At 44.1% G+C, this 25,759-nt stretch overlaps 1 protein-coding gene across 2 annotated transcripts in view; it reads right to left on the reverse strand.

Annotated features, from left to right (window-relative positions):
• Positions 1-13,940: 13,940 nt before the first annotated feature.
• Positions 13,941-25,759, reverse strand: part of ADGRD1 (adhesion G protein-coupled receptor D1) — a 139,688-nt gene continuing 127,869 nt past the window's right edge. For both annotated transcript variants that reach the window (XM_087942963.1, XM_087942962.1), the window contains 4 exons: positions 22,787-22,913; positions 21,225-21,266; positions 16,703-16,795; positions 13,941-15,933 (listed from right to left, as the gene is read on the reverse strand). In XM_087942963.1, coding sequence (XP_087799089.1) covers positions 15,838-15,933; positions 16,703-16,795; positions 21,225-21,266; positions 22,787-22,913 — 358 coding nt within the window. In that variant the 3' untranslated portion in view covers positions 13,941-15,837. The remainder of the gene's footprint in view (positions 15,934-16,702; positions 16,796-21,224; positions 21,267-22,786; positions 22,914-25,759) is intronic.

Here is a 25,759-nt window from a genome sequence, read left to right on the forward strand (position 1 = left end):
GTTTTTTCTTTCAATGCCCAGGGTGATAGTTTCTAAGCAAAGAGAAGAGACAGAAGTGGAATAAATAGCAGACTGGGAAAAAATGTTCTGTAAGTGTTCATCATTCAATACCTGTCTGGAGTTCCTTCTCGTTTCCTCACTGAAAATGTTGTTCAGAAGAATGAATTTCTTTAGATCAAGATGGGGTTCTTGTCCCTAACATTATTTCCAGGTGAAATGTATTGCATATTGCTTCTTAGTTGACCTCTTCAATCAATGCCCATATACAAAAATCTACAACTGTAAGAAATGCTGTAGGCAAAGAAAACTTCCTTGTCCTACTGAATTTCTTCTTCTTCTTCTTCTTCTTCTTCTTCTTCTTCTTCTTCTTCTTCTTCTTCTTCTTCTTCTTCTTCTTCTTCTTCTTCTTCTTCTTCTTCTTCTTCTTCTTCTTCTTCTTCCTCCTCCTCCTCCTCCTCCTCCTCCTCCTCCTCCTCCTCCTCCTCCTCTTCTTCTTCTTCTTCTTCTTCTTCTTCTTCTTCTTCTTCTTCTTCTTCTTCTTCTTCTTCTTCTTCTTCTTCTTCTTTTCTTCTTCTTCTTCTTTTTCTCCTCCTCCTCCTCCTCCTCCTCCTCCTCCTCCTCCTCCTCCTCCTCCTCCTCCTCCTCCTCCTCCTCCTCCTCCTCCTCCTCCTCTTTCCTCCTTTCCAAAAACTTGTCTCCCTTATAGACCTGATGTTGTTACCTACTGAAACAATGAAACCAATGAAACATCTGCAAGAAACCCACCAAGTTCAGACAGCCCACAGTCTTTCTCCTCCTTCTCCTCCTCCTTCTTCCTCCACCTCCTCCTTCTCCCCCTCTTCCTCTTCCCTCCTCCTCCCATTGTAAAAGAGTCAAAAGAAAATGAATCTCTGCTTTGCAACACTCACAAAGCCAAAATGGTACAAGAGATTTTCTTTTCTTGTAGAAGACCAAAAAACATGTAATTAAATCAACACAGTGAATGAGAGAACAAGAACAGCCCATAGAAGTGATTATCAGGAACAAAGACAATGTGATTACCAGGAACAAAGACGGCTGGCTGGTTTTACATGGCAGACAAATACTCTTCAACCCATAATCGGTTTTTATGGTACGAAACGTGCCAGTTGAAGAAGTGGAAAAACAGGAGAAAGCCGAAATTGGAAAGCCTCCATCAAATTGAGAAGAGATTGGACTGCCATCTGTTAGAAATGGCGTAGAGTCTCCTGCTTGGGCAGGGGGTTGGACTAGATGACCTACAAGGTCCCTTCCAACTCTGTTAATCTAAAAAAGAGAAAAAATACTACAGATAATCTTTGACTTATAACCAGTTGGATTATAATTTCTACTGCTAAGTAACATAGTTAAATGTCTATGGAGATTCTCAATCATCCAGGTGAGGTTGTCCCAAATGTGCTTTTTCAAAAGCCACAGGGCTTTGTTTTACCTTGAAGACATTTCACTTCTCATCCAATAAGCTTCTTCAGTTCTGGCTTATGATTTCAGACTTCTGACTTCAGTCAGAACTGAAGCAGCTTCTTAGATGGTTGAAAACTAATATGGATGGATGAGGTACTAATATCACTCTATAAAGCCTTAGTAAGACCACACCTAGAATCCTGCATCCAGTTTTGGTCACCACACTATAAAAGAGATGTTGAGACTCTAGAAGAGTGCAGAGAAGATCAACCAGGATGATGAGGGGACTGGAGGCTAAAACCTATGATGAACAGTTGCAGGAACTGGGCCTGGCTAGTCTAGGGAAGAGAAGGACCAGGGGAGACAGGATAGCAGTCTTCCAATATTTGAGGGGCTGCCCCAGAGAGGAGGGGGCCAAGCTATTTTCTAAAGCACCCGAAGGCCAGACAAGGAACAATGGATGGAAACTGATCAAGGAGAGATTCAACCTGGAAATAAGGAGGAATTTTCTGACAGAGGGAACAATGGAACAGAAGTTGCCTTCAGAAGTTGTGGGAGCTTCATCATTGGAAGCTTTCAAGAAGAGACTGGACTGCCATCTGTCAGAAATGGTGTAGGGTCTCCTGCTTGGGTGGGAGGTTGGACTAGATGACCTACAAGTTCCCTTCCAACTCTGTTAATCTGTCTGTTAAATTGACACAGAAGCAAAACATCTTCAAGGAAAAAACAAAGCCCTGTTTCCTTTTGAAAAATCACTTTGGGGTCAAGCAAGGTAGTTGCAGTTACTTAAGCCACATCCAATTAAGACCTCTTTGGCTACTATTGTTAAGCAAATCTTGGATGTTAACGTAGTCATTAACCCCTTCTCCCATTGACTTGGCTTGTTGGAAGACAGCTGGGAAGGTGATCACATGACCGCAGGACAGAACAATTGTCATAATTACAAGCCAGTTGCCAAGCATCTGAATTTTGATCATGTGGCCATGGGGCTGCTGAGATGGTCGTAAGTGCAAGGACTCACAAATCATTTTTTTTTTTTTTTTGCAGTTCTGATGTAACTTCGCTTGCTAACTGAATGGTTGTTAGTGAAGGACTTCCTGTACAGGCAAAAGAACTTTAGAGTTGAAGCAAGGCAGATAGCAACCGGGGGCCAGCTACATCATCCAGCACTCAGAACTACAAAACTACACAAATCCCAAATTCCCTAGTTCCCAGATTGATTTTTTTTTGTCTTTTTATTGAGGCAGACATCTAGTTTCAAAGATGTAACATTAACATGGAAATAGGAAGGAGACTCCCTACTTGGAACTAGGTGTTGTGGTTCACCGGCAGCCTGTTAGACGGCAGTGGAATCGGACAGTGGGGAAGAACGGAGACCAGTCTGGGAGTCTGGAGAGGACTTGGACAAGGGTCCTGCATCCAATGCAGAGATGGGGCCAGGGCCATCTGGGAGTGGGGTGCTGACTTCGGAGCCTCTGGAGTCTGGCAGCAGTGAGGCAGAGGAACAAGGGGAGCCTGTTCCCAGTGCGCATGTGCACAGAGCTGCTAGAAGGCAAGAGCAGCTGAAACAAAAAGGGCGACTTGGGAGTAAGGCTTGGAGGTGATTGCCCCTCCCCTAAGGTATAAAGGAGGTGCAAAGGTAGAGAAACCTTTGCAGGAAGCAAAGTCGTTCAACTCTGTTCAGATTAAACCTTGAAGCTCTGTGTGGACTTTGTACTTTGGTTGGTTTTTTTATAGTTCATTTGGCACTTTAGTTGTTGGCAGCAATTCAAAGGAGAGAAAGGTGGGTGCTTATCTCGAGGGACTGTTTGGGACTCATTACAGGCTGGGAATGAACATAATTCCCAGTGCTGAAATAAAACACCAAGCGTGTGCTTAATTACTGTCTCAGGAAGCCTTGGTCAGAACATTAGATGGACACCGTAAATGACATTGTGGTGATCCTACAATTATACACACCAATTGGAGGACATTACTCAGCTTTCTGTTTCTGGGCACTTCTATTTTGCACTGTCCCAAATCCAGAGGGAAAAAAAGAGTAAAGCTAAACAGATTGTTCGTGCTTTTTTTTTTCCTTCCAGGAAGCTTCCAGCTATTGGAGTTCAGCAAGAATTTCAATGTTGTCTTGTTGAATGAACTACATAAATCCTCACAGTTAGTCAGATATTCTGAAGCACCAAGCAAGAAATAAAAGAGATCGATTCCCCCTTAAACTTGCCTCTTGTGACTAAAAGCCAGAGTTATATTGTCATCCCTCCCCCCTGCCCTGTGATCCAGTACAGGAACCATATTCTTGTAAGACCGATTGCTTTCTCTCTAGAGAAAACATCAAGCCACAAGTGGTGCAAAAAGTATTTATCAATTCAAAATAAAATAAAAAACCTCCCCTTTTATGAATGGTGAAAAAAGGAAGGTTCTACATTTAGGCAAGGAAAATCAAATGCATAGATACAGTATATGTGGTACCTTGCTCAATAGTAGTACCTGTGAGAGGGATCTCGGAGTCCAAGTGGACTCCTGTGGCAAGTTGTCCCATGGCGAATTGCCATGGTGAGTTGTCTTGCGGTGAGTTGGCAGTAGCGAGTTGGCTGTAGCGAGTTGGCAGTAGCAAGTTGGCTGTAGCGAGTTGGCCATAGCAAGTTGGCTGTAGCGAGTTGGCCATAGCAAGTTGGCTGTAGAGAGTTGGCCATAGCAAGTTGGCTGTAGCGAGTTGGCCATAGTGAGTTGGCCATAGCAAGTTGGCCATAGCGAGTTGGCTGTAACAAGTTGGCCATAGTGAGTTGGCCACAGCGAGTTGGCCATAGCAAGTTGGCTGTAGCGAGTTGGCCATAGTGAGTTGGCCATAGCGAGTTGGCCATAGTGAGTTGGCTGTAGCAAGTTGGCCATAGTGAGTTGGCCACAGCGTGTTGGCCATGGAGAGTTGACCATAGTAAGTTGGTCATAGTGAGTTGGCTATAGCGAGTTGGCTGTAGTGAGTTGGCCATGGAGAGTTGACTGTGGCAAGTTGGCCTTGGCAAGTTGTCATAGACCTGGCCCTATTGTGAGACATCTAAAACAGCAGATGGGATGTGATCTGCTTTTGTATTCCCTGGATCATACTTTGCTTTTTTGTTTCTCTGTTCCATGATGGTTTAACTTGTCCAGGGTGCCATTTTGTGCCAGGGTGATAATTGAACCAGCCTTACCAGACAAGCCCACTTCTAGACGCCAGGTACATCAGACCCTTAGTCCATTCACAAGATTTCAGTTAAAAGAATAAGAGAGCTGGAAGAGATCTTGAAGGTCTTCTAATCCAATGCCCTGCTCAAGCAGGAGACACTATACCAGGGGTGTCAAACTCAATTTCATTGAGGGCCGCATCAGGGCTGTGGTTGACCTTGGAGGCTGGGTGGGTGTGGCCAACTGGGTGGGTGTCGCCAGCTTGACACCACTCACTGGGCATGGCCAACTGGTTGGGTGTGGCCAGCCCAAACGGCTGGCATGTTTCCTCTTCACATTGGGTAGACTGGGCTGAAGCAATGTGGGCCAGCTCCTTACATTTTCCAAGATGGCCCCATGGGATGGATCCAACCACATTGGGAGCTGGATCCAGCCTTGTGTTTGTGACACCCCTGCTCTATACCATTTGGAACAACTAGTTGTCTAATCCAGGGGTCCCCAACCACCGGTCCGCGGACCGGCACCGGTCCGTGGAACAAGTCCTACCTAGCTGGCTTGTTGGCCGCATCTTGTTTTGATGAAAAGTGCTTCCAGTGAGCTTTTCGGGTGAAATCTCACGAAGCACTTTCATGATGAAAAGCGCTTCCAGTGAGCTTTTCCGGAGAAAGCCATTTACCTGGAAAAGCTCCGGAAGCATCTTTTTCATGAAAACGTGATGGAAGCACTTTCATCAGCTGATGTCGGCCACTGATGTCGTACGGCGTAAAAAGGTTGGGGATCACTGGTCTAATCCCTTCTTAAAAACCACCAGTGTTGAAGCACTTTCAACTTCTGGAGGCCTTTTCTTGGTGGGTGATTTCAATTCTACTTATTTTTACCTCAGGAGAATACTGGCCTTCCTTGGAGGTGACAGACAAGGTGCAAGGACTGGGGGGTGGGGAAACCACCTCTCATTAAACAAAGGAAGGATGTTTCCTGTGTCTTTCTGAAGTCATCTGAGTAAATGAATCTTTGAACGTATTTTAAATAATTAATCTTGATTAGACACCGAAGGATATTCTCTTCTTTTGCAAAAACTGTCATCAACAGGGGAAGCAGTGTTTGATTAGCAGAGTTGAACACTGTTATTCGTGGCTGGGGGCTAAATACAGAGTGCCTGATTTGGTTCAAGAGTTCCAATTTGCCTTCTGAAATCTGAATTACTTTAAAAAAAAAAATAGAGACAGAGATGAAGGGCAAAGAGACGAAGGATAACCTTCACTTCGTAGTGTACAGGTAATCCCTGATGTACGGCCACAAATTGAGCCCAAAATTTATGTTGTTAAGAGAAACATTTTAGTGAGTTTTGCCCCATTTTACGACCTCTCTTGCCACCATTGTTAAGGGAGTCGCTGCAGTTGCTAAGTTAGTAACATGGTTGTTAAATGAATCTGGCTTCCCCAATGACTTGTCAGAAGGTTTCAAAAGGGGATTCTACAACCCCAGAACACTGCAACCATCACAATTATGAACTGGTTTCCAAGAGTCCAAATAATTGATCATGTGACCATGGAATTGCTGCAATGGTTGTAAAAGTGTGGAAAACAGTCGTAAGTCACTTTTTGCAGTGCCGTTGTAACTTTGAAAGGTCACTAAATGAATTGTTGTAACTTGAGCAAGACTCAAACATCAAAAGAGGATAGCTCTTTGTGGTTAGCCAGCAGCAGGTGTGGACGGCTGAGGAGAGCGAGGACTCAGATGAGGGGCCAGGACCATCAGGAGTGGACTGCTGCCTTCAGAGATTGTGGGGGCCGGCAGCAGCAATGAGGAGGTTCCCGAGGAGCCTGTGCCAAGTGCGCGTGCATGCAGGATTGCTTGTAGGAAAGAGCAGCTGCAGCAACACAGGTGACTCAGGAGTAAGGCTGCAAGGTAATGGCCCCTCCTTCAAGAAGATAAAAGCCAGCTGTGAAACAAACCTTCTTTGCAGAAGGCAAAGACGTTTTGAAACTCAGCCTCGTGGACATTCGAGTATCCTGAGTTTATATTTGAAGATGCTTATTTTGCAAATTATTTCTTGTCTGTTATCTTTTGGCAAGTCTTGCACAGTTTGGTAAGAGCTGTATTTATCACAGCTAATTATTTTGTAAAAGCATTGCAAGGTTTCTGTTCTTTTTGGATTGTGTTTGATTTGTTGGAAAAGGGCGTGGGTCAGAACAATAGTCAAAGACCTTGGGACCACATACAGATAGTCCTCGACTTATGAGCGAACACCTAGGGACTGTTCAGAGTTACGATGGACACTCCAAAAGGTACCTACCAGTTCTGAAGATGAAATCCCACCACTGACAGAGTTAATTCCAACCACGAAAGATCTATGCATTCGCATAAGACTGAACGAACAAGGTTTTATTTCAGTTCAACTCACTAAACTATGGATGACTCAGAAATTGAGAATTAGAAGATTGGGGGGAGGGAGCTGTGTTAATTTTGTACCCCATTTGTTACTCACTTGATTTTGTGCCTTGCTCGATTAAATCAGAACCCAATTTACAGCTTAATTAATTTGGAGTCTAGTTCCTTAGCCTCAGAGGTGGGTATTCAGCAGGTTCTGACCAGTTCTGGAGAATCGGTAGCAGAAATTTTGAGTAGTTCTGATAACCGGCCAATACCGCCTCTGACTGGCCCCACCAACCCCATCTCTTCTCTGCCTCCCAAGTCCCAGCTGATCGGCTGGGTCTCCTTTGGTTGCCCTGCACAGGAGAACGGAGCTGGAAAGCAGGTCAGTGGGGTGGGGAGGGAATGGGGATGTTGCAGTATCCTTCCCCTGCCAGATCCACCAAGCCATGCCCACAGAACCAATAGTAAACAAATTTGAATTCCACCACTGCTTATTTCAATCTGATGGGGGTGTCCATATCATCATGTCCAACGCATTGACGCTTCTTTGACTTTCTTTACCATCCTTCCCAGTCTGAAATGATGCTATGAATGGGTAGCGGTTAAAATCAGCCCGGAAAAGAATACAGAATAGCAGAGTTGGCAGGGATCCCCAAGGGTCTTCTAGTCCAACCCCCTGCTTAAGCAGGAGAACCCTATACCATTCTGGACAAATGGCTGCCCAATATCTTTGAAAACTTCCAGCACCCATAACTTCTGGAAGGAAGTTGTTCCACTGATTCATTGTTTTGACTATCAGGAAATTTCTCCCAAGTTCTAGGTTGCTTCTCTGCTTGATTAGTTTCCATCTGTTGCTTCTTTGTCCTGCCCTTGGGTGGTTTGGAGAACAGCTTGACCCTCAATCCTTCTGTGTCAGCCCCTTAAATATTAGAAGACTCCTATCATATCTCCCCAAACCTTCTTTTTGTTAGACTAGACACAACCCCTCCAATCGTTCTGCCCAGACTGCCTTGCGTTTCATTTACCTTCTGCTTCGCTGGCAGCTCGACAACGAAAGGGAAGGGAGTGGGATTGAACACAAGGGTGGAAGGCGTGGCTTCCAAGCGTTTGTCGCTTCCCATGAGAACTAGTTCCTATTTCAAGGGCACGCCGAGCAGATGTTTCAGCATGGCTGGCAGATTCCCATAACAAAAATGAGCCAAAGGGATTGGTGGACGTCACGGATGGTGGGTGGCCTTTAGGGAAAAGGAATTAACTATGCTTGCTTTTGCATGGGAGATCCAGGGCTGGTGTTGCCTCTTTTGTGCCAATGTGGTTCATTCTATAAAGTTTATACTCTTGGTAAAATAATACCCCAGGAGTTTATTTTTTCTGGATTTGCCAACTGGATAGCTGACACATCCATCATATACTTTAGCCTCCAGACCCCTGATCATCATTGAGGCTCTTCTTCACACTATTTCTAGAGTATAGATGGTTTTCATCGTCTGCACTGAAAGAACTCAAAAGTTTCTTTTCTGGCTCTGATGCCAACTGACCATTTGCTTTGTGAATGAGTGTTGCAAATGTTTATGATGGCATTATGATTGGGGAGTGGTGCGGTGGCCTAGAGGTGGAGCTCTCGCCTCAGAATCAGGAGGCTGTGGGTTCGATCCTAGGTAGAGGCAGATATTTCTCTCTCTGGCCAGGATGAGAATATATATGCTGAACAAAACTCTGCATTGGTGACAGGAAAGGCATCCGGCCAGTACACACTCAGCTCCATTCAGTTGCCACAAGGGATTATTATGGGGTCATTAAAAGATGATTATGATTGGGGTATGTTGTGCCACATTTTATGGGATGGCAAAGACACCAGGGTTTTAACCCAACCAAAGTAGCCACTTCTATCCCATGAGGATCCTCTACACCAACAAATACGTGTGCATAATTATTAACCTTGCAGTTGTAGGGCGCTGTCCAAATTCCATGTTCAAATGAGTTTGATGGAGAAGAAAATTGGTGGTGTAAGAATCTAATTATTCTGTAGGATTCTCCATGCATAAATAGCAGGTAGTCTTCCAGGCATGACTGGAAATACAATAAAAACACCTTTAAAGGAGAACATGGTTTCCACGAGAGAGACGGTAATTATTTTATTGTAACATCCAGAACAAGGAGAGTAAAGAGAAAAGAATATCTCCCTTCCTCCACAAAAAAAATTAATCTTCCTTACATTAGCATGACTCCAACATTGATATTTCAGTCCCTGCTGGGCCATTTCTGTCATTTAAATAATAAACTTTTCATTAAAACATCTTGAGGAAGTAATATTTCTCTGTTCATCTATCCAGTGAGCACCGCAATGGGAATTGAGTCGGTTAGGATGTCACAGATACTTATGACTTGTGACTCGACTAATGACCACAAACGGAGAACAGGTTGAAGTTCCCACTAGCACATGACCTGTGCCGGGTTTCCAGGTTCCCACCTTGGCTTTAGACCATATCATGGCACCATTTAATCTTAAAGTTTGCTTGCAGCTAAGATTGAATGAAGATCAGCGGTGGGATGCTGCCGGTTTAACAACCGATTTGGCGAGCGTGCGCCAGTGGTGCATTTCAAAAGTTGATCACCAGTTCGGCGGGCGTGGTTTGGTGGCGGCGCTTTGTGCACATGCACACACTTTGCGCACACGTGCACTAAATGTGCACTTTGCGCATGTGCAGAGGTTTTCTGAATCACCTCCTGCACTCTCCCTGTCGCTTCAGCAGCCGACGCGCGGCAATATGCTGTGACACTCAAAGCAGTCGTGCTTCAAAAGCAGGGAATAAAGGTCAGTATGGGAGCCCAGGTGGACAGGTGGGCCCAACAGAGAGAGAATCAGTTCAGTCTCCGCTGATCTTTGGCGCCACCAGTATGCCAGCACTGGGCTGAAGTGGTAGAATAGCATCATTGGCACGTATGCGCCTAAGGTGCTTGCACGCAGCACTGAAAATGGAGCATTTAGCAACTCAGCTGCTTACCTTCCTAGCCAGCAAAGGTAAGTAGAACAGCCAGACGGGTGGGATCAGCTGTGTTGCACGATTGAGATGAGCTACAAAGCAGGAAACAAAGGGCAGGATAGGGTGGGGGCAGAACCAGCTGGTTGTCCAAACCGGCAGCATCTCACCACTGATAATTCTCTGTGTAGCCACCTAAAATCTCTTGTCCTGCCTTTTTTATATATATATATATATATATTCTCAGCGTTCGACAGAAGCATCTGAGAAATCCGACTATTATGACAATGAGGAGTCAGAAGGGCACCTGGGAGAGATGCCAAAAGGTCTGCCAGCTCACCATATCTACTGCCTCTTCAGAAGGTGATAGTCCATCTCGATATGGCATAGAGATAGCTAACAGTCGTTTGGCCACCTGGCTAATGGCCTGCTTTACAATGAAGAGCTTCTTGGCAGCTGCCTGTTACTTGGGTGGGGGGGAGAGTGCATGAAACAAACCACCTACCCCACCCCAAGAGCAATCTTGGGACTGTCGCGCTCAAAAGTGGTGTCCTATAATTTCATCCCGATCTTAATGAACCATCTGCTCAAGTTCTTTCCATTGCGAGGACAATCTGTAATGAATCTGGAATCTTAAACTCTAGATATGGGAGAACGTGAGATACTCAACCCATAAAGCGGCACGTCCAGAAGAAGAGAGAGAAAGAGAGAGAGAAAAACCCTCCCCTCCCCCACACAATTAATTAATCTTCTTTACATTAGCAGGACGCCGAGACTGATATTTCAGTCCCTGCTGAGCCATTTCAAATAATGAAGTTTTCATTAAAACATCCCGAGGAAGTAATAACTCTCTGCTCATCCATCCAGTGAACCCAGCAATGGGAACTGAGTTAGTAGGACATTACAGGTAGTCTTCGATGTATGACTACAATTGGGACCAGCGTTTGCTTTATTAAGCAAGGCAGTTGCTAAGCGAATTGCGTGTGATTTGAGGACTTCTTTACTATGATAGTTAAGTGAGCACCAGATTATCCGTTGATGATGTTACCTAGTTGGATAATGAAATGTCTGCAAGAAGTCCATCAAGTTCAGAGAGCACTAAGGACCCCACAGTCCTCCTCCTCCTCCTCCTCCTCCTCCTCCTCCTCCTCCTCCTCCTACTCCTCCTCCTCCTCCACCTTTCCAAAACCTTGTCTCCTGTATAGACCTGATGAAGTTACCTAGTTGGGCAATGAAATATCTGCAAGAAACCCACCAACTTCAGAAAGCACCAAGGAGCCCACAGTCTTCCTCTTTCCTCTTCCTCCTCCTCCTCCTTTCTACAAACTTGTCTCCCTTCTAGTCCTAATGATGTTATCTAATTGCACAATGAAATGTCTTCAAGAAACCCACCAAGTTCAGAGAGCACCAAGGGGCCCACAGTCTTCCTCCTCCTCCTCCTCCTTTCTAGTCCAAATGATGTTACTTAATTGCACAATGAAACATCTGCAAGAAAACCACCAAGCTCAGAAAAGACCATGGACCCAATAGTTCAACCCTGAGCTACAAATGCTCCCTGCTATTGGTACTACATTTCTACTTCTACAATATTTCTAATTTCAAAACAATCTGAACAAGTTCATATCCACTTTGGATTGGAAGAGAAGATTTTCCCCCCTTACTGTTGTTCCAGTCAAGAAAAGAAGAAGAGATAGGGGTGATCTATTTAACCATTTTATTCCTGTAGGGGCAAAGTCATTATTTTTGCTGCTGCTTAATCTGTTTTTAAGTCACATCTCATTCAATTAAGCTTTCATATTGCTGACATCCTCACGCTGCTCCGAAGACAGATTGCAAAAAGCTGGAAAAATAAGACCTATAAATAAATGCTAGGGTATTCAGATTTTAGAAAAAGGCTACAGGCAGGGATTTAAAAAAAGAAAGAAAGAAAGAAAATCCTTGAGCATAATTTACTGCATTCAGCAACACAATGAAAAAACATATACCATCCGGGATGATGAACTATTGAAAATAAAAATTTATGGCTTATTCACATTTAATGTACATGCATATAAAGGCATGCTTGTAACCCTGTATATCACAAACTCAAAATACAAACAAGGCCCAAGCAATACACACATACACAAATAGAGGATTAAATATAGCTTTCTTTTTTAAAAAAAAAAAAAAAGTATTGCAAGAAGGATTCTTAGTACAGTGTCTTCTTACTCTAAACCCTATCTGGTGTTTGCAAGGTTTTTAAAGTCTTTAAATGTTTGACAAAGGGGTATTTAAATGCATGGAAATCGGTGGAAATTGAACTATTATAAATAAACACATTTATCCTGATTTCGGAAATTAGCTTAACCTTCTGAATTTATACAACATACTGATGTCTAAGATAACCAATAGGATAAGCCACAAAATGTTCAACATAAATGGGGACTGCCCTACGTTTACCATGTTGTATGAATACATCTGCTAAGCCTTCAGTTGTAAGCAGGTTGTAAGAGTAAAGTTTCATCTAAATCATCGTGAATTTTAACCGCGATGAGTTCAATTTCACCTTGATTAGTTCAAGCTGGAATGTGCAACTCCCCCATTCTAAGGGTGGTCAAAAAACCTAGACTTTCCTACTATAACTAGTACTGGTGACAGTGTCAATGTACTCCTAAATTATGGTGAACTCATAGGGAAAAAGGACAGAGAAGGAGGAGTTATTACGAAACTTCTGAGCATGGTTCATATCTGCAGGTGAATCAGACCACAAGCTGCCTCATTTGGTAGAAAGCTTGAAGATGGCACCACATCAAAGGATAACTTCTGCGTTCTGTGAAGATCAAGAAATCACAGGACCGAAAGTTATGGAGCTATGAAGCTATACGAGATGGAGACTACCACTCCATCAAATCAAGAAATCAAAGGAGGACAGGAAGTTATGGGTCTTGAGATGGAGACTACCATTCCATCAAATCAAGAAGTCAAAGGAAGAAGAAAGTTATGGGGTTCTGAAGTTACTTGAAATGGAGACCACTATTCCATCAAATCAAGAAGTCAAAGGAAGAAGAAAGTTATGGGGTTCTGAAGTTACTTGAAATGGAGACCACTATTCCATCAAATCAAGAAGTCAAAGGAAGAAGAAAGTTATGGGGTTCTGAAATTACTTGAGATGGAGACCACTATTCCATCAAATCAAGAAGTCAAAAGAGGACAGGAAATTATAGGACTATGAAATTACTTGAGATGGAGACTACCATTCCATCGAATCAAGAAGTCAAGAAGGACAAGGAAGTTTTGGGGTTATGAAGTTACTTGAAATGGAAACTACCATTCCATCAAATCAAAGTCAAGAAGGACAGGAAGTTATGGGGCCATGAAGTTACTTGGAAGGGAAACTACCATTCCATCGAATCAAGATGTCAAAGGAGGACAGAAAGTAATGGGGCTACAAAGTTATATGCGATGGAGACTCCCATCCCATAAAATGAAGGGGAGACTTTCTGATTTGGTTCTCTCTCTCTCTCTCTCTCTCTCTCTCTCTCTCTCTCTCTCTCTCTCTCTCTCCTCCTCCTCCCTCCCTCCCTCCCTCCCTCCCTCCCTCTCTCCTATCTTTCATGGCCAGGATAACAAAGACCAACGATCCTAGGACAAATTAGATAGACAACCAAGTTGGGTCATTTTCTACAATGACTTAATAATGCATCTTTAGGCCACCAGACAAGATCTTTCTAGCTTCATCTGGACGAGCTTAGATTTGAATTAGCATGAACAGCCTGTGATCTTCTACACAGCAATGACACCCACCCTCTCTCTCTCTCTCATTCTCTCTCATTTTCTCTCTCTCATTCTATCTCACTCTCTCTCTCACTCACTCTCTCATTCTCTCTCTCATTCTCTCTCATTCTCTCTTTCTCTCATTCTCTCTCTCTCTCTCTCATTCTTTCTGTGTGTCTCATTCTCTCTCTCTCTTTCTCTCTTGTCCTGTTTGCTTCCACCTTTTTAAAAAAGCAAACTTCTACTGCTTAAGACTGTCGAGATACACTATATTTAAGAATTTCCTCGAACTTGATCAGTGAGGGAACTGTACTAGAAAATCCATAAAGGGAGGTGGAGAGACCTCGGCTGAATTAATCAAATGTTGCTTTTCTTTTCAGAAGCTACAGCATTACTGCGTGGCTGGAAAAACTCAACCGTTTGCTCATCAGGAGAAAGGAAGAAAAAAAAAATTAAAATAACATTCATGGATAATCACACAATTCCAGCTGCAGCCTGGAATTGCCCAGAGTCATTTTTTTTTCTGTCTTGTTCATTTCTACGGAGGTGGGTTGGTTGTTTCTTTTTATTTCATTTTTGCTTTGCGGGGAGGAATGTGACTGTTTGGCATTCAAGTTTTGCTCTGACTGTCGAGATGGACAGTGAAGCAATTGTGATTTTCAACAAGGGAGAATTCCGTTCGGTCTGCAAACAGGACTCAGCAGAGACATGGAGCCTCATCTGGGAAGATGGGAGGGTTCTGTACAGGTGTTTTCCCCAGGTGAGGATAGAAGCTACTTCCAATGATATGAAGCTGCAGGTGTCCATCACAACCAGTGTTAGGATGATCTGGAGAACAACTAAGCAGATGTACTTGAGGCTCAAATATAACATCTGCTATTTCTGCTGGTCTCCAGGCCAAGATCAGAAAACAGAGCTTGGTTCCATTGCCTTTGCTTCTGCAGGGTTTGCTTCAAATGCAGGGTTTGAAGTTGGGTATTTCCTGGTGTAGCTTCTCCATTGTATTCTTCAACTATCTAATCATGCATAGGTCTATGTAGAGTTGGTCAAGAGCTCTTCAATGTCATGACAAAATTTAGCTTTGCAGATCAGGAGATCCTACTGAAGTTCTCTTCCCCACAAATGTCTATGTAGATTGTCAGTCATCCAGGTCATGGTTGTCCCAAAGGTGCTTTACTTAAGAGGCAACTGGACTTTCTAGTTTTTCTTTGAAGATCTTTCGCTTCTTATCCAAGAAGCTTCTTCAGCTCTGACTGGATGGTGGAGAAGGGAAGGATGTATACTCCTTGCAGACAGCTGGTCATTTGCATCCTTTGGGAGGGTCATTGAGGCCACCTGGAGGTTTGTCTGCGTCCTCAGGGTCACCTGAGTGGTGCAAATGGGTGTGGAGCCTTCTAGAAACTGTTGAAAGGACTGTGCTGTAGACTGGAGATAGATGATGTCATATCCTTCCCTCTCTGCTGTTCAATTTTGACGTAAATGGCCTCTTTGACCCCTCTTTCAAACCAGTGGTCTTCCTGTCCAAAATGTGGACTTCAAAAGAGCGGCCTTTGTCTTTTAAAGGCAGATGGATGGCTGAATGTTATCCTGGTGGGTTTGTTCTCCTATGTTGTGCCATGTGTTTACGAAGTGGTTGTTTTGTTTCCCCAATATACCTATCTGCTCATGGGTCTCTGCGTTATACTGCATATACCCTGTTGCTCAGTTGCGTCTGGGTGTTTTATCCTTTGGGGTGAACCACCATCATCTGAGTGCACCATCCAGTAAGAGCCGAAGAAGCTTCTTGGATGAGAAGCAAAATGCCTTCAAAGGAAAGTCCAATTGCCTCTTGGGAAAAAAAAAAGCAAGCACCTTTGGGGCTGCCTCACAAATCTTCCTCAGCTTCATCCCTGCCAGTGCTTAGATGACCATCCAGTGTAAAATGTCCATAGCCAATCCTCCCAGCCCAAAGGAGGCCCAGGAAAACTGGAAGTATGGATTCAGTCCGATGGGCAATTCTGCCCCTCCTCAATTTAGCAGGAAGGAAGTAAAGAGGTGCTTCCTGCAGGAACAAATTCTCAGAGAGTAATAGGTAGTCAGGCAATGAATGGAAGATCCCGAGGATGTGGTTTGCCTGGGTATCAGAAGGAAGGGCTGACGGGGGTAGATGTCAGACAGCAGAAAGGTCTATCTTGTTTCCAGAATGACTGCTTTTGTTGTTAGTGTTGAGTTTGGTTGGCGTCGTTGCAGGCTTGGTTACCGTTATCTGGATTGAGAAACAAAAAGAGTCTGGATAATTGATGGAGCAATAAAGGAGAATATTTGCCACTACCTAGGATCGAACCCACGGACTCCTGATTGTGAGGTGATAGCTCCACCTCTAGGCCACTGCATCACTCAACTCTGGATGCAGTGGCCAGAGGTGGAGCTATCACCTCACAATCAGGAGTCTATGGGTTCGATCCTAGTGGCAGATATTTCTCTCTTAGTGGCAGATATTTCCACCGGTCACTAGCATTGTGAGCTACCCCATTTAAGGTGATGATTATGATTACTGCTAGTGATGTACTTTTAATCTCACGGTTTCCTCAGCCAGCAGAGCTGGCTGAGGACATTGGGAATTGCTAAGTCCACAAGTCTTAAACTTCAAGGTGGACCACTGCACCTGTTAGACCTAGGGGGGGGGGGGGGGGGGGGGGGGGGGGGGGGGGGGGGGGGGGGGGGGGGGGGGGGGGGGGGGGGGGGGGGGGGGGGGGGGGGGGGGGGGGGGGGGGGGGGGGGGGGGGGGGGGGGGGGGGGGGGGGGGGGGGGGGGGGGGGGGGGGGGGGGGGGGGGGGGGGGGGGGGGGGGGGGGGGGGGGGGGGGGGGGGGGGGGGGGGGGGGGGGGGGGGGGGGGGGGGGGGGGGGGGGGGGGGGGGGGGGGGGGGGGGGGGGGGGGGGGGGGGGGGGGGGGGGGGGGGGGGGGGGGGGGGGGGGGGGGGGGGGGGGGGGGGGTGGGGGGGGGGGGGGGGAGGAAGACAGAAAGCAATACTTACAATATCAGAATTGAAAGCTTTCACATTGATGTTGCGGATGGAGCTGCTGGTGAGAGACCACACCTTCGTTTTGTGCTTAAAGGCGGCTCTAACCTTGGCAGGGAAGAGAAAGATGCCCCAAGTTAGGAAGACATGAGCTCTTGAGGTTACCTCGAAAGTCCCAATTTGCTCCCTTTCCGTCAGGTTGATTTGTTTTCCCTTCCTCATGGACAATTTTTTCTCCAGCACCATTGTAACTTCAAATGGTGCCTACCCAAATGGTCCTAAGTCAAGGACTAGCTCTCATCAATAAGGCAATGAAAAGAAGTACCCTCCCCAAAAGGTTCCCCTCTTGGTTACAAAGATATGTCCTTTGTTCATTCTTCTTCACCTTTACCTTCCACAAAGAAAAGGGAGTCAAGCTATTCTCCAAAGCACCTGAGAGCAGCACAAGAGGCAATGGGTGGAAACTAATCAAGGAGAGAAACAACCTAGAATTAAGGAGAAACTTCAAAGTGAGGACAATTAACCAGTGGAACAGGTGGCCACCAGAAATCGTGGGCACTCTATCACTGGATGTTTTTAAGAAGAGATTGGATAACCCTTTGTCTGAAGTGGTGTAGGATTTCCTGCCTAAGCAGGGGGTTGGACTAGAAGACCTCCAAGGTCACTTCCAATTCTGCTATTCTATCCTATCCTATCCTATCCTATCCTATCCTATCCTATCCTATCCTATCCTATCCTATCCTATTCCATCTCCCAGGAGAAATGGAATTCCACCACTTAGGTCTACATCCTTCTGCAGAACTCAAATGTCACAGATATCTCAAACAGATAACAGATAATCAGAGTTGGAAGGGACCTTATAGATCATCTAGTCCGACCCCCCACCCAAGCGGGAGACCCTACACCATTTCTGACAAATGGCAATCCAATCTCTTCTTGAAAGTCTCAAGTGGTGGCGGCACCCCTGCTTCCTTCAACCGACTTATCCCTCAACTCTTGGGATCAGATTGCTTCCAGTGAATTTGTCCTTAAAAAAACATACCTCCAGCTGAATGAAGCTCCAGCTGGGATACCTCCAGTTGAACCCAGAAGGGAAATCGATATGAAATATTTCAAATTACAGTTCAGAAGAGCAATTGTGTAGGGGTAAGGTAGCTCTGTAACAACGTTTGGCTGGAATTGTGTTGGTCTCTTGAGAGATGGCTGATGGGTTAGAAATTTCTGGATGAAGGATCAAAAAGAAAACACTAAATAGATCCGACTCCATGTCTTAATTGGTGTATCAGCCAGGAACAACTATTGTGGCACTCAATGGCACTATGCGGGCAGTTGTCTTAGAATAGTGACGTATAATTTTCCCCTATTGTCCAATTGGGATCGAAATGACCTTTTAATGAATACCTGACATGGTCTCGATTATTTTGGTCTCTCTTCGGGGATGCTCACCAACAGTGGAGAAGAAGAAATGAGATCCAAGTGAGCAAAAGGATGGAGAAGAAGGACGGGTGGTATCCAGGAAGAGGAAGAATCAGAAGAGGACATTTCCCTCTCATTGCCTTTCTTTGGCATCGGCGAGGTAGCTCATGTTGGCAAGAAGAGTAATGTTGGGCTAAAAGCTGTTTAAAAGGCTAGTTTTGGTGTGATGGCGAAGGCATCAAGCTAAACAGTAGAATGACAGGGCTGGAGGAGCTCCCAGACCCCTCAAAGTTCTTCCCTGGGATGTAGCTAACTTGGGGAGATAGCAAGGTCTTCCACATGTTCTCACTTCAACTCTCAAGAACAGTGGAGGATCTGGGCTGCACATTTCTATCTCTGGAATTACCAAAACATAGTTATGGGTTTGTCTAGGGAGATTCTCAGTCATCCAGGTCATGGTTGTCCCAAAGGTGCTTTTGCAAGAGGCAACTGGACTTTGTTTTTCATCGTAGATGTTTCACTTCTCACCCAAGAAGCCCCTTGAGTTCTTCAGTCAAAACTAAAGTAGCTTCTTGGCTGAGAAATAAAACATCTTCAAGGAAAAAACAAAGTCTAGTTGCCTCTTGAAAAAGCAACTTTGGGACATAGTTATGGGTTCTTCCAATTTTTGCATCTACACCGCTTCAGTTTTTTTTTAATGTGAAAAATGCACCCATATGTATCCCCCCTTCCCCCTGTGCTTTAATATTGTCCTACTATTTTTGTACGCAATTTTCCCCAGATATTCTTTAAAGCTGCTTGTTTTTAAACTACTGTAGGGATCTTTAGCGCATATTTTCCCTGAAGTGTGCATGGTAAAAAAAATAATGCAAAAAACAGAGTTTCAGTTCATGTTTAGGCTCCTAATTAACAGATAAGATAACAGATAATCAGAGTTGGAAGGGACCTTGTAGGTCATCTAGTCCAACCCCCCGCCCAAGCGGGAGACCCTACATCATTTCTGACAAATGGCAGTCCAATCTCTTCTTGAAAGTCTCAAGTGATGGCACTCCCACAACTTCCGAGGGCAACTTCTGTTCCATTGGTTGATTGTTCTCACTGTCAGAAAGTTTCTCCTTATTTCCAGGTTGAATCTCTCCTTGTTCAGTTTCCATCCATTATTCCTTGTCTGGCCTACTGGCGCTTTAGAAAATAGCTTGACTCCTTCTTCCCTGTGGCAACCCCTCAAATACTGGAAGACGGCTATCATGTCTCCCCTGGTCCTTCTCTTCTCTAGACTAGCCAAGCCCAGTTCCTGCAACCGTTCATTGTATGTTTTAGCCTCCAGTCCCCTCAACATCCTAGTTGCTCTTCTCTGCACTCTTTCTAGAATCTCAACATCTTTTTTATAATGTGGTGACCAAAACTGGATGCAGGACTCTAAGTGTGGTCTTACTAAGGCTTTATAGAGTGGTACTAATATCACACTTGATCTTGATTGTATCCCTCTGTTAATACAACTTAGGATTGCATTAGTTTTTTTGGCGGCTGCTGCACAATGCTGGCTCATATTTAGCTGGTTGTCCACTAAGACTCCAAGATCCCTCTCATAGTTACTGCTATTGAGCCTGGTTTCACCCAGCCTATATGTGTGCTTTTGGTTTTTCTTGCCTAAGTGTAAGACTTTACTTTTTTCTACATTGAATTTCATTTTGTTAGATACGGCCCAATGTTCTAGTCTATCAAGATCCATTTGGATCTTGAGCCTATCTTCTAGGGTGTTGGCTATTCCTGCCAGCTTAGTTTCATCTGCAAATTTGGTAAGTTCCCCTTCTATTCCCTCATCTAAGTCGTTAATGAAGATATTGAAGAGTCCTGGGCCTAAGACGGAACCTTGTGGCACCCCACTGCTTACTTCCCTCCATGTAGACTTAGACCCATTAAGGACTACTCGTTGAGTACGGTCTGCCAGCCAGTTGCGAATCCATCTAGTGGTGGTGCTATCTATCCCACTTTGTCAAATGCCTTGCTGAAATTTAAATATATTATGCCCACAGTATTTTGCTGGTCTACTAATTTAGTCACTGTGTTGAAGAATGAAACAACATTGGTTTGGCATGATCTGTTTTTAACAAACCCTTGCTGACTGCTAGTTATTACTTTACTTGTTTCTAGATGTTGGCAGATCTGTGTTTTTATTATCTTTTCCAGTATCTTCCCGGGTATTGATGTTAGGCTGATTGATCTATAGTTTCCTGGGTCTGTTTTCCCCCCCCTTTTTTGAAGATGGGAACCACATCAGCTCTTTTCCAGTCCTCTGGTAGTTCCCCAGTACTGCAGGATTTTTGAAAGATATGGTGCAGTGGTTCTGAAATGACCACTGCCAGCTCCTTTAAAATGCTAGTGACCCTGTGACATATTCATCTGCAGCACTCAAACTCCCATGTTTTCTTCAAAACCCTGATAAGTTTTGGTTGGGAAACATCTAGAGGTCATTGAATTGCCAATCTTGGATTTACGCAACCTTGAGAACAACGAGGTTGTCTTTGCCCGAGATGTGGCTATGATTGTGTTCTCAAAAGTTGACTCAGTCAGGAGAAAGAAGGCCTTAAGGCCTTAAAAAACTCTATTTGATTGAATTTGCTTATAAATGCAGTCCAAATTAAATTCTATTCAGTAGAGTTGACATGGTTATTCCTGACATAATTAATGAAGTCCCTTCTGGCATTTTCAGATGATAATTGGGTGGTAATATTTCAAATGAACTAAGTAGCTACGCCATGAGCTTTGATTTAACCAGATCTAGTAAAATAAATAAATAAATAAATAAATCCGGGTATATGAGCAGCTTGTTTGAAGGCCTGGAGTCCTTGACTGACTAATTTTCTAAAAACACCATAAATTGCGGGGATGACAGCTAAATATACCATTATATAAACTATACATGTTCTGTTGCAAAAGAAAATATGTTTTCCCTAGAGCCTTGTAATTAAATGGCCCCATTCTCCTAACACAAGGTCTATTTTTCAGTGTAAACTTTAAATCAATGTATTTTTTCCCGCTAAAGGGATACATAATGATATTCTTATTCCAGCATCAACTGGGTTTTATTCCCTGAAATGGGGTGGAGATGGGAACCTACCTCTGAGTTCAGGAGGCAATGGAACAGAAAGATGAAGAAACCCTGAAACGATAAAATCAAATTATTATTTTTTTAAAAAAAAAAAAGCAAAGAAAGTCAGAAAGGACATTTGGAGCTACTACAGTTAAGGAAGGAGATTTGTGATGTATGAAAGTTTTTGGAAGTCTGTGACCTTGCTCACAATTGTTGACTAAGAAAAGTGTACAAGTAGTCCTCAACTTACGAGCACAATTGAGCCGGCATATGCCAAAGGCGCATGGAGTGCTGTTACCTTCCCACAGAAGGGGTACCTATTTATCTACTCCCATTTGCATACTTTCAAACTGCTGGGTGGGCAGGAGCTGGAGGGAGAAACGGGAGTTTACCTCCGTTGCACGGAGTTTGGGTCTTGAACCCGAGCTGTCAGCTGACAAGCTCAGTGTCTTTAACTGCTGAGCCATTCCATCCCTGACTGTTGTTGTAGGTGACTCAGTGGTGGGATTCAAATAATTTAATAAATTATTGAGAAGAGGGAAAGCGACCTTCTCCTTCCCTCGTACTGGCTACTCTGCTGCCCATTTCTCCATTGCACTGCAGTGCACAGGATCCGCTTAGATAGCGGGGTGTGTGTGTGTGGTGGTAATGTCAGCTGGTGCTCCATTCGAAATCCAAGAAAGAAACACTTAGACTCGTTTAATTAGAGAAAAGATAATCTTTTACTGGAAGTCAAGTGGTAGCAACAAAAGAATTCTGAATCTGAGGAATAGGCGCGTAAATCACATATACAAAGTGATGGCAATGTTCCCACCCCCAATAGTTCAAATGGTTCTTCCAATTAAAAGTTGTGGATGTCATCATGTGGACATCTTCAGGTGGTGATGAGGCTTCTGCCCGTTGACCTTGGCATACTTTGATAAAGGTTTGCAGCCGCGCAGAGAAAAGAAAGCTAAGCAAGAATGTCCTCTTCCCCCTCCTCATTTTATACAACACTAGAATGCAACACCTCCAGCTCACTTCCCATACTTTTTCCCCCTCCTCCCCCCGTTACTTATGACAGCCGAAAGATGCAAAGCAAAGGAAGAAAATCTTGAAGGCTGACAGGTAATTTAACAACTGGTTCACTTGAATTGGTGTGAACCAGCTGAATCCCACCACTGAGGTGATTGCTAAAGATTTGGCAGTTGCTCCACCTGACTAAATAGAACATCTAAGTCATTTTTGTCCCTCAACAATGCCAACGGTTGCATTCAAATATAGCACACATGTGGATTTTATTAGAAGAAGCTTGGTGAGCTGCAGCGGCGCAGTGGTTAGAGGGCAGTACTGCAGGCTACTTCTGTTGCCTGCCGGCTGCCTGCAATTTGGCAGTTCGAATCTCACCGGGCTCAAGGCTGACTCAGCTTTCCATCTTTCTGGGGTGGATAAAATGAGGACCCAGATTGTTGCAGGCAAGAGGCCAACTCTCTAAATTGCTTAGAGAGGGCTGGGAAAAGCAGTACAGAAGTCTAAGTACTATTAGGTTATCTTACTGCTTTAAATACAACAAACCTCATTATAGCATCTTGAGAGGTGTGTGGCCATACCTGCAAGGAGTTAAATATTGCAAACATGTACTGGAACACCAACGCTCGGTCATTCACTGCCAGGACTCCAAAGATCCATGAACTTCCCAAGATAGGTAGGAGAACAGCAACCGCTTTAGCTGTCAATCTGTAGATACAAAGAATAGATTTCGACCCTTGTTTTCACATGTAGTATTCAGCGGGGGGGGTGTTGTTTTAAGCAAAAAAGAGATCACATCAGCATTCTCTACATGCTGTGGGTTGCAATGAGCGTAATAAGGCATTGTGGCTAGAGGATGAATAATTTGATTGATTTATATGGTGCGCAAGAGAAAACTGGTTCCAGAAGGAGATTGCTAATAACATTCTGTGTAAAATCAGAAGGGAACAAAACATAGCATTATTTATACGGAGGTTCTTTGGCCTTAACAGGCATATAAATTAAATCCAGATCCTTTGAATGGCAGTCACAATCGAACAAGCCTTGCTACATTTTGGAAGTTTCAGTGGAGATTGCATAATGGATCGGCGAGCAGAAAAATGCTTCCAGAAAATAGTGATTATGGATGTTGTTCATTGTGAAATCTCAAGACTCCAAGGAAGGAGAGCTGGGAAGGGCTTTGGTTGATCCTGAAATGGCTTCAAGGGGTTGGACTAGAACAGGAGTCCCCAATCCACGGTCCGTGGACCAACACCGGCCTGCAGAATGCCAGAAACTGGGCTGCGGAAACAAGCAAAGCCCCATCCACAGGATGCAGGCAGAACACAAAACCACACCCTCTCCAGTCTGTGGACAAACATCTCTCCATGTAACCAGTCCCTGGTACCCAAAAGGTAGAGAGTAGGATAGGATAGGATAGGATGGAATGGGATGGGATGGGATGGGATGGGATAGGATAGGATAGGATAGGATAGGATAGGATAGGATAGGATAGGATAGGATAGGATAGGATAGGTCACAACATGACACGACATGACACAACAGGACACAACAGGACAGAATAGGACAGGAAAAATGAAGCAAAGCGAAGAGATGGAGTGGAGTGGAATGGAGTAGAGTAGAGTAGAATTACAGAATATAGTATAGAAATATAGAATGGAATGGAATGGAGTGGAGTGGAGTGGAGTGGAGTGCAGTGGAGTGGAGTAGAGTATATAGAGTAGAGTAGAGTAGAGTAGAATAGAATAGAATAGAATAGAATAGAATAGAATAGAATAGAATAGAGTAGAGTAGAATAGAATAGAATAGAATAGAATAGAATAGAATAGGATATAATGCAATAGGGAGCCATAGTCATGCTGCAGCCAAGTAAACAACATGTTGTTTTGCTCCTTCTCCTTGGGCTTCTAATAGGAAAACAAGCTGAAATGATGTGCCAAGATGCACATCTGTTTCTGGAACAGATGAAATCTGTTTCCTCTTCTGTATCTAATCCAATAATGCCGATGCTCCTTACGGCAAGGTATCTAATCCAATAAGGTTGAGGCTTCTCTTCAAGACATTCCACTGGGGTCTGTTGAAGAGATTTTGAACAAAGTGTTCTAGGTGACCTTCTCATCCGCAGCCATGCTGTCCATAGAGGCTTCGTCTCTAAGCCAAGAGCGACATTTGCTTTTGAACATTTTTGGAGAATACTTTTCAGAGGAATAGAACAGCCTCTGGAGTTCACAGCCAGAATGAGCATTGACCATGCTATTTGAGCATTGGAGGCTTTGTAAGATCCCTCAAGGACTGGGCTTGTATGTTTCACCATGAGAAAGTCAGTTTTGGGTAGAGGTTGAAGCAGAAGGCTGGGAGAGTATGAGTTCTAGTCCTACTTTAGGAACAAAACCAACTGGCTTGATCTTAGTGTCAGGATTCTGGCAGTTACCCCCATTTAAATCATGAGTTTCGAGCCAAACTTCCAAAACTTCAAAAGGATTTATTGGGAGTTAACATGCCGGCACTGCCTGGGTTTGCTGACTCTGAGACACATAATTCACTGTCACCTTTGACCCTGGTTTTTTTTTCCCCACCCTCTGGGTGTATCGTAATTCATATTCTCCAATGGGACACATCCATAGCCAAGAATCATCAATCATGCTCTCCAGTTAGAATTTTTGCATGGCAGAAACTTCAGTCACCTTGTTACTATCTTTGAAAACATTTATGGAATGCAGTTTCGGTTTGCAAACTGATGCACTACTCCCCCCCCCCTTTCTGTTGGCCAGAGAAATATTTTTATGAGTTTGACACTTAGGCCCATCAACCCAAGCAAGAAAAAGTCAAGTCAACCACTTCCCAAATCCTGCCAAGAATACTACAGGGACTTGTACAGATAGTTGCCAAAACTAGTTCAAAGATACCAAAATAAATCAATTTATCATGAGGCATAGAGTTCCAGAGGCCATCCCATTGACCTTCTCAACTATTGGCCATCGATAGTAAAAGATGTCTTCTGGAGCCCTTGCATCTGGATCACCACACATGGCCCACTCCTGTTTTTTTTAAAAAGCTAGAGATGTCCTCTTTGAATTTTAACTGAGATCTGAAGATTTTAAGAAGAATCATCAACTGAGAGGCCAACTGGCCCACATCCTCAAAAGTTATACCTCACCCAGAATCAGCAGACTTCAGAAAGCTTTCTAGATCACCCTGTGCTCTTATCCTGGTGAACTAGAAGATTTCAAATAACTGTCTAGATCATTGTTTGGTCTTATCCTGGAGAACTAGAAGACTTCAGAAAGCTTTCTAGATCACCCTGTGCTCTTATCCCGGTGAACTAGAAGATTTCAAATAACTGTCTAGATCATTGTTTGCTCTTATCCTGGAGAACTAGAAGACTTCAGAAAGCTTTCTAGATCACCCTGTGCTCTTATCCTGGTGAACTAGATTTCAAATAACTGTCTAGACTAGATCATTGTTTGCTCTTATCCTGGGGAACTAGAAGACTTCAGAAAGCTTTCTAGATCACCCTGTGCTCTTATCCTGGTGAACTAGAAGATTTCAAATAA

The sequence above is a fragment of the Notechis scutatus genome, chromosome 13 (genome assembly GCF_049901735.1).
Source record: "Notechis scutatus isolate UNSWTSFEM ecotype Mainland chromosome 13, rNotScu1.2, whole genome shotgun sequence".
NCBI classification, from domain to species: domain Eukaryota; kingdom Metazoa; phylum Chordata; class Lepidosauria; order Squamata; family Elapidae; genus Notechis; species Notechis scutatus.